At 64.3% G+C, this 8,822-nt stretch overlaps 1 protein-coding gene across 1 annotated transcript; it reads right to left on the bottom strand.

Annotated features, from left to right (window-relative positions):
• Window positions 1–1,453: 1,453 nt before the first annotated feature.
• SNORC (secondary ossification center associated regulator of chondrocyte maturation) lies at window positions 1,454–8,336 on the bottom strand. The gene is made up of 3 exons (XM_036237655.1): window positions 7,394–8,336; window positions 1,781–1,963; window positions 1,454–1,604 (listed from the first exon to the last, which is right to left on the bottom strand). The coding sequence occupies exons 1-3, from the start codon at window positions 7,464–7,466 to the stop codon at window positions 1,495–1,497; spliced, it is 366 nt and encodes a 121-aa protein (XP_036093548.1). The 5' UTR covers window positions 7,467–8,336; the 3' UTR covers window positions 1,454–1,494.
• Between the last annotated feature and the right edge of the window lie 486 nt (window positions 8,337–8,822).

Raw genomic sequence — 8,822 nt, forward strand, 5'->3', positions numbered from 1 at the left:
ACGGCTCTTGGCATTCCTGAGACCGCGGACCCTTTGGAAATCGCAGGAATCCTGGAAGACACATGCACGTGTCATGTGATCGTTCACCTGGAGAGGAGCACTGGGTCCCATGTGGGACTGATGCTCTCGGGGCCTGTGACGCCCCAGGGAGTGCACCTGAGTCCCCCAGGAGTGAGGAAGGGGAAGAGGGGCCGTTTCTGAGCCCCATGCTGCTCGTGAGGAGCTCTAGGGACAGAGTGGGGGGGCGGGGTCGTCCTTTGGCCCTGGCCCCTGTCCAGCATGCTGGCTTGGACCGTCTGCTCCAATGAGGGCTTTGGCCACTGGAGGTTATTGACATGAAATAATTTAAATGGAATTTAAACGGTTTCATGAAGATCAGTCTGTTTCACAAGTGCTTTATGAGCAGACACTGGTGACCCATGACGTGCTTTGGGGCGTGTGTGTGGGTACCACATGTGCGCGCTTGCAGTACCCAGGAGAAAACTGGTCTTTGCAGGAAAGGGTGAGGCCAGGTGAGGCAAACCAGAGGCCAAGGCAGCTGCTGAGGCAGTGCAGGGGTGGGGTTGGGGGTGGGGGTGCGGGGGGGGGGGGGCGGGGAAGGAGGCCGAGGAGCAGCCCCCACCCACCACCAACAGCTCCGAGGCGCCCCCTGGGGTTCACAGACAGTCCCTGCTCCAGGAGGCCCGTGGGACAGGGACGAATGCAGCTCTGGCTTCATCCCTGCTGCGCCCAGAGCAGGTCAGCCAAAGTTTGAAACTCCTATAAATGCCAGGCTTCCTGGGAAGCCTGGAAGATGGGGTCCACGACCCAGGCTTAGTGCTGGGGTCATCACCCTCACTCAGCACTGCCCCGCATCCCCACAACCTTGCGGGGTTCAAGTGAGGAGAGTTGAGCTTGAAAAGGCCTTTTGTGTTTTCTCTCGACAAACAAGCCGTCCCTCGAGCAGGCTACCCCAGGCCCGATGCTCCTGTGAAGTCAGTTACTTGCAGCTCGACCCCAGCCAGGCTGGGCCGCCTGGGGCCGCAGGTGGGGGACCGCCCGCCCACAACACCTGGGCTTCACCATCAGTGGCTCGCCCTGCTCCCGGGGCTCCTGGGGTTGAGGTGTCCCCAGGAACCCTGGGGGTGCAGTGTGGGGCTCTAAGCCTGCAAACTAGGGCTCTCGCCAAAAAACCAGCCTCTGGCCAGGGGCCCCGACTGCCACCCAACCCACTCCTCACCCCCCATCTCCCGGCCGGCCGCACGATGCAGGTGGCCCCCCAGGCAGGCTGGGCCGGCCCCTCGGGTCTCCGGCCGCCCACTGTCCCACCAGCAGCGCCCCAGGCCGAAGCGACCGTCCAGCGTGGGCCACACCCCTCTCCGCACCCAGCGGCTCCTGCCGCGTGCGCACAGCCCCCGCTCACCACACACTCACGCAAGGACACACTCGAGACGTGGGCGCGCCCCCTGCTGCGGCCGAGTGGCGCCGGGCAGGGACGCGGCCCCTTTATTCGCTTCAGGAGGCGGAAAACTTTCTCAGTGCGACGACCACGAGAGCCAGCACCACGCAGGTGGCCAGCAGGGCGGCGATGACGATGGCCGCGATGGCGCCGGGCCCCAGCGAGCCTGCGGAGGACGGAGGGCGAGTCAGCCCCGGGCCCGGCCCGCCCGGCCCTCCCTGGGCCACCCCCCCCCCCGTGTCCCTGGGCCCCCTCCGCGTCCCCGGCGCCCCTCTGCGCGTCCCCGGTCCCCCTCCGCGTCCCCGGTGCCCCCCTCTGCGTCCCCGGGCCCTCCGCGCGTACCCGCGCCCTGGTCCAGGCGCTCCCGCGCCGTGCTGTCCTCCGGGCTCGGCGCAGCGGTGGGAGCTGGGGCCCCGGTGGCCGCGGGCTCCCGGGCGGGGCTACTGCTCTCCACGGGGCCTTCTCCCGATGGCAGCTCGGCGGGCTCGTTCCACAGGGTGGGCACAGGCTCCTGCGGGCCCTCGGCTGCAAGGCCAAGGACAGAAGCTGGGGCCCAGGCGGTACTGTCCACCAGAACGGGGCTGCGTTCCCTCAGCTGACCGCCTGGGAACGTGGGCTGTGTGCACGAGCCCTGGGACTCAGCTAGTGTGGTGTATCACAGAGGGGGCAAGCAGGCTGAGAGGCCACGTGTGTCCCCAAACCCCCACTGGGGCCGGGCCGCCCCCAAGTGAACATGGACTGATGGGGGGAAGGGGAGTATAGAGACAGGCCGCCTTAGAAAGCAGCCGTGAGAACCCTGGACAGACCAGGGGGACATGGGCAGGTCGCTGGCTTCCAGCAGAGCCTGGGATCCCCCTCTGAACCAACGGGCTCTGTGGGCCTGGGTGAGGTGACATGTGAGGGACCCCTACTCGTGAAGGGCAGGCACAGGTCAGCCTTCGCCCTGAAAAAGAGGCCAAGAAGGTGAACCCCAGGGTCCCTGCCTGCCCCGGGGCCCCAGGAGAATGGAGGGTGCCGCTGCCGCGGGGGGGGTCCCACTCGCACCCCGGGGGACTCAGCCCTGCTCCTCTGCCTTGGCCCTCGCCTGGGGAAAGCCATGTGGCCCACAGGACATGGGGGTCAGCACTTCACCGTCCCATGTGTGTGAGGCTTCAAGCCCAAGGGGCCTCTGTACCCTAAGGCTCTGATGGCAGTGAGTTTCTGTCTCCAGAGACAAAGGGCCAGAGGAGTGGGCAAGGGTGTCTGTGGTCTGTAGGAGAACCTCCAGGAAAGAGTGGGTGCCTCCCTGCCCCCCATACAAGCCGGGCTCAATCAGCACATCAACCCCTGGGCAGCCTTTTCTGCAGGAACCTTTCTCTGCTCATGGGTTGGGGGTCAGTAGGGTTTGGGGTATCCGAGGGCCCCCGAGAGACCTATGTGATAACCCCGGCTCCATACCCCCACCTCAGCCCCAAGCCTGGGCCTGTCCATGCTTCCCGGACAGAAGGCCCCAGCCGCCCAGCGAAGTTCCAGGCCAGGTGGCAAGCGGGCTCCAGGCCCCCGACCAGCCCAGTCAGCTTTAGCAGGTGGTCCGGGGCTGCTCCGGAAGACACGAGGGGACTTCCCAGGGTTTGCTGCCAACAGAGCCCACCTGGGCGAACCACGAGGAAGCATCGGTTAAACCCAAATTCAGGGCCAGCCTTAAAATAACAGGGGCTTCAAAAATGTCAAAGCCACGAGAGACACAGGAAGGTGGAGATGTGGCAACTAAATGCAGCGTGTGCTCCCAGATAGGGACAGTTTGGGACCCGCTGGTGACATCTGAGTCAGGCTATGGTTTAGATGACAGTACTGCGTCCAGGTTCACCTCCTGATGTGGACACGTAACTCGTCTCGTGACAGAATATCCTTGTTCTGGGGCACGTTTGGGACAAAGGGACATGTCTGCAACTTACTCTCAAATGGTTCAGTATTCAGATAGGCAGGTGGGTGGGTGGAGACAGGAAGACAGAGCAGATACAGCAAAATGTCGCTAACTGGCGAACCTAAGTGAAGAATCTCCTGGAGTTCACTGGGTTATTCTTGCAATCATTCTACGAACTTAAAATCTTTCATGATAAAATCGTACGAGGTTCCCCAAGTCTTGCCCCTTGCGGCCTCCCCCAGGCCTGGGCTGGCTCAGTCCGGAGGCTCGGCTTGCAGGCAGAAAGCCCTGTCCCATTTTCCAAGGCTTGCCCGAGCTTGTACCCTTTTTCAGAAGACACCCCTGGCAGGGAGACCTCCAGGGGCTAAAGGCCCCAGCACCTAGTGGAATGGGGTCAGTGGGGAGCTGCCCACTCACAGGGCCCAAGGCTCCACTGCAGTGCTGCGGCTGGGGGTCCACCCTGGCCCCCATTCACTGTGAAGCTGTCCCTGTGAAGAGGGACGAAGTGACCCTGTCAGGCCTCCCTTGTCACTGCCTGGGAAGGCAGGGGTCTGCAGCCTTGCGGCGCTGTGGCCGGCTTCAGGCACCAGGCCTGCTGACCTCAGGCTCCCGGGGGCTGGGCAGAGTAAAGGCCTGAGTGTGGCCACCGCTTGGCAGGCCCTGAGGGGTAGGGCTTGCAGACTGCCTGTCTCCCAAGATAAATGGAGAAACCACTGGCCCCTGCTTGTTCCCCCATGAACCCAAGGCAAAGCTCATGCCAGCCAAAGCTCAAGTCCGGCTGCCAGGCACCTGGCTAGGGGTCCACCACAGGGCTCCCAGGTACCAGCCCGGCTGGCCCAGGTGTCATCTAGGGAACCAGCTCCCAGCTCAGGAGGAATGACAGGCCCCATGGCCCCTGGGAGGAGGGGGACTCACCCCTGGAGCTAGCTACCCTCTGCCCTCTGCCAGAGCCCGGGAGCCGTCTCTGAGCAGGGCAGCTGGGAGGTGCACTCAGGCCTTCTCTGTCCCCTGAGACCAGCCTCACTCTGCTGCTCCCCAAAGGCCCGGCTCCTCCCTGCCAGACACTCAGGCCCAGGCTGCCCTGTCCCTGCTAAGCGTACCCTCCTGCGGCCCCTCCTCCCAGACCCGGCCAGTCCCTGAAGCTCGAGGGGCTAAGCCCATGGGCTTCCAGACCCAGGGCGCTGGGTCCAGAGCCTGGCTTCATCACGCTTTCGCCTGGGACCCTGGCAGTCGGACTCGCCCCGCCCCTCCTTCATTTTCCTGACCTGTGAAATGGGGTGGGACCACACCTCTCACAGCCCACACGAGTTGGTAGCTGTCCTCATTGCCGTCATGGGCTGCTGCCACCCTAGGACCCCCCCCCCCCAGTGTGACCTACACAGTGGGACACCGGCTAGGCCACTGCACGGGGTGGTGTCTGCTGCAGCCGACCGTCGCGGGAGACCCCCAGAGGCTGGTTCGAGGCTCATCTGTGCCAAAGCAGCCAGGGCCCCAGGGGCCGGCCAGCTCCCTGCCGGCCCAGGCAGGACCCCAGCAGCAGCCTGGACTCTGCCGCCAGCCTTCAGCAAAGGAGGTGCGGCCGCCAGCGAGGGGCCAGACCGTTTCCTCACCTACACGTCCCTAAATTTCTCAATTTGCTGTAGTGCGAGGGAAAAAGAGAGTTTAAAGGCAGTAACACGCCCTCCCCCAGACCGATCCTTCGGGGAAGCCGCGAACAGGCGCAGTGGTCAGGAGTTTGCCAGCAGCAGGCCCCGTCTGAGCAGGGGTGCAGGAGAGCCAGGCAGAGGGCCCGGCACGAGCGAAGGGGCAGAGGACGGCAGCCACGGTGTGTAAGGCGAGCTGCGAGCCAGCGCCATTGAGGACAGAGGAGGAGGACCCACGACGAGCCCCGCGCTCCGAGGACCAGCGTAAGCAGCACTGGGTGACTCCACGCCCTGACCGAGGAGACCAGGAGAAGCGGGGCCTCGTGACCCAGGCCTGGGCGCCGCGGGCTCGCCCCCAGCCATCCTGCCTTTCGGTAAATAAGTTTGTTCAGCGCTCACTCCGGCCACGGGGCCCCGAGCCCAGGCGCCCGCGCGCACAGACGGCCTTTGTGCAGGCTGTGAAGGGCCTTTTCATCCCTGCCCTGGCCTCCCGCCCGCTCAACCCGGCCTGTTCCCCCTGCCCCAGGAGCTGCGGCCACAGGCGACCGGTGGGGAGGACAGCAGCCCGGCCTGGACCTCAGCCACAGGGCCACTCCTTCCTGGCCTGCGCGCTGCAGGACCCGCTGCCCACCGAGCAGCGGGCAGGGGGCTGCCGGGCCTCGCATGCGCCTCCCAGAAGGGCAGGAAGAGGGACAGCTGGCCAGAACCCAGAGACGCCAGGGTAGGGTTGGCCTGTCTGCTCTTGTTAGGAGACATGGAGGGAGGTGAGGCCAGGTGAGGCCAGGTGAGATCCAGGAGACACCAAACACGAGGCTGCCTCCCAGGCATTCCTGTGGTGGAGGACGGAGCCCACCCACCCAGGCTGCGGACGCACAGTCTGGACCAGCACGTCTGGCCGCGGCCTGGCCCGGGAGCGCCGGCTGCTCGGGCAGCAGGGAACTGCGCGGGTGCTCCCGGGGCGGCCCGGGCCCTGGCGGGCGGGGCCCAGCGCCTGCCTCTGCACCGCTTCGCCCCCCAGGCTGACACGTTTCACTGCGGGGGGGTGCGGTGTGGGGGCTGCAAAGACCACAGCCCGAGATCCAGGCCACGGAAGAGGCCACCCTACTTTAGCTCACTCGGCCGGGCCCTGGGACACCGCCTCGGCCCCCCAGAGGGGGCTGGGGGCCCCCCCGGCCTGTGCGAGAAGGTGGTCCTGCCTGAGACCACCTACACCCAGCGGATGAGCCCTGGACATTTGCACACGGTCCCCGGTCACCGACCGAGCGCTCCCGGGTGGCTGTCCCGTCCTGAAGTCTCATGTGTCTGCACTTGGCAGGTCTACAGTCCCCTGCGAGGAGGGCAGAGGCACCATGGTCGTCACCGTTGTACCAATGAGGCAGGGCACAGAGGGGCTGAGAAGCGGCCGGGAGGGGACGGAGCCAGAGCAAAGCCGGACCGCCGGCTTCTGCCTAGGGCGTCTCAGGGGAGGTCCACGGGCTCCTCGCCACCCAGTGCATGAGTCTGAGCGTGGGCTCCCCAAACCCCACGCCCCAGGGCCATGCTCACACACTTGCTAGTCAGTTGATGCCCCCCCCCCCGCCCGCCCAGAGACCCACAGGTACGTCCCCAAAGTCCGAGCTGCGGGGACGGCCTTCAGGTCCAGGACCCCACAGGGACCCCGAAACACCCTCCTGTGGCCACGTCACGGCTGACACAGGTGGCTTTCTCCCAGGAGAAAGACCACCGGGACCCCTCTGTGCCTTTCCTCTCTCACGCTTCGAAGCTGGGCTCGGCCAGCCCTTCCCAGCTCGGGGGCCCCGCAGCCATGCCCAGGACAGGGGCGGAGGTCCTGGGAGCCTGGTGCCTCAAGCCCGTTGGAATGCTCCCTCTCGCTGGACCCCAGACGCAGCCATTCTGGCCGCCATGCGGAGCCTGAGTCCCCTGTGACATTGCCGAGGAGCCCCGGGCCCTGTCCTCCCTCTGGGACTTCTCCCAAAATGGAACAGCACCTGGAAGACTGTTCGGCAAACCCGCAGGGAAGGGCTGGCAGGGCTGGAAACGTGGACGGCAGGGCTCTGTGGCCTTCCGTCCAGGGGCCTGAGGCCTCGGCCCCTCAACCGCCTGCCCGGGGCCTGGTAGCCCCTCCTGACCCCTAGATGTGCAAGCCTTCAGATTTTAGGGTACTGGAGAAATTGCCTTGCCTTCCAGGCAGCTAACATCCCTGGCCCTGCTCCCCGAGTCACCCTCCTACTCGAGAGGCCGTCATCCCCGTGGCTGCCATCTGTCTCATGGGAGTCCCCCGCAGAGTCACCGCAATGGCCGCCCCACGTCCCGGGAAGGGCTGCCGCCCCAGGGCATTGGAGAATCTGGCCCAAGGTGCTCCTTGGTCCTTGGAGGCTGGCGGCAGCAGAGCCAAGGGAGCACCCTTACCTGTGAGCACCGCGGGGGCCAGGACCCCAGAGAGGAGCAGCAGCGCCATGCGCAGGGCCAGACCAAATGCCATCCTGGCCCGAGTGAGCACGGCCGGCGAGCAGGATGCACTGAGGACTGAGCCGGGTAACTTCAGGGCGGCGGGAAAGAGGTATCAAAGGGCTGGGAAGGGTTTTCATCAATGCAAACTCTGTCCTCCTGGGACACCATGCCCGCCCCCCAAGCCTGCCAACACACACACACGCACACGCGCACATACGCACACACACACAGCAGAGCTTACAGAACAGACCGCTTTCCTGAATTCTGGAGCAGCCCCGCCCTCAGAGGGGGAAAAAGGAAATGATTCCCTTTCTCTCTCTCTCTCTCTCTCTCTCTCTCTCTCTCTCTCTCTCTCTCTCTCTCTCTCTCTCTCTCTCTCACACACACACACACACACACATACTCACTCACTCACTCCTGGGCCACTGGAAGTGAGAGATTCTCAAACCTCCACATGTAAAACGCTCACCCAGGGACCTGGAAACGGCAGATGCTCCTGGCGCTGTCTCAGCGGCCGGAGGGGCCGGGACCTGCCCATCAGAGCCCGGGTCCAGGCTCGGAGGCTCAGGCGGGCGGGCTCTGCTCACTTTCGGGCTCTAGATGCCTGGCCCGGAGTGGGCTCTCCGCAGAGCTCGATAAAGCACAAGCACTTGAAAGCAGTTTCAATCCAAGCCCTCCGGCAGCTCTGGTCCCTTTCTAGAAAAGCCCATGTCATTAAATGCCAAGTGTCCCTCCTGCTTGCTCCCTGTCCTCCCAAGTGCCTGAGACTTGAAATGCCACCTATGTGCTCATGACCTGCTGTTTCCAGCCTCGGTCTGGCTCAGACCTCCAGCCCCACGGCCACTGCGTCGCGGGCAGATGCCTGGTTTCCAACGAGCATCTCTGACTTAACGCACCCGAAACCGACCTCGGCCCCCCTGCCTCCCCAGCCCTGCTCAGCCAGGGGATCCCAGCCCCCACCCCCCAGAGAGCCTAAAGCGGGGAGAAGTCACACAATTGAGTCATCAAAGTCCCTTTTTATCTCATTCCCACCCCCCAGTCTAACTGCGGACAGACACCCCACTGCTTCACACCTTGTGGATTCCCACTGGTCTTAAAACAAACGGCCTAAGGGCTTTGCATGGCGCTGTTCACCCCCCCACCCTGAGCACCCTGAGCGAACTGGGTCCTGCCTCAGGGCCTTTGCGCTTGCTGCCCCCTCCCAGGAAGCAGCCCCTCCCCTCATCCAGGGGCCGCGTCCTCAGCACCCACCCCGTCCACACCAGTTTTAATTTCTTCTTAGCATTTGTGTTTCTATGTAATGCTAATACATATACTGTAAGGTGCACAAATCTTACGTTTACAGCTTGATAGACTTTTGTACAGGTATATGCCTGTGTGAACATCC

This window comes from Rousettus aegyptiacus, unplaced genomic scaffold (assembly GCF_014176215.1).
Source record: "Rousettus aegyptiacus isolate mRouAeg1 unplaced genomic scaffold, mRouAeg1.p scaffold_m13_p_2, whole genome shotgun sequence".
Classification (NCBI taxonomy): Eukaryota; Metazoa; Chordata; class Mammalia; order Chiroptera; family Pteropodidae; genus Rousettus; species Rousettus aegyptiacus.

Coding starts and splice junctions, on each gene's coding strand:
- SNORC (XM_036237655.1), bottom strand. CDS start 7,466: ATGGCATTTGGTCTGGCCCTGCGCATGGCGCTGCTGCTCCTCTCTGGG. Junction 1,964..7,393: donor GGCCCCCGCGGTGCTCACAG/GTAAGGGTGCTC, acceptor TTGGCCTTGCAG/CCGAGGGCCCGCAGGAGCCT. Junction 1,605..1,780: donor GCGCCTGGACCAGGGCGCGG/GTACGCGCGGAG, acceptor CGTCCTCCGCAG/GCTCGCTGGGGCCCGGCGCC.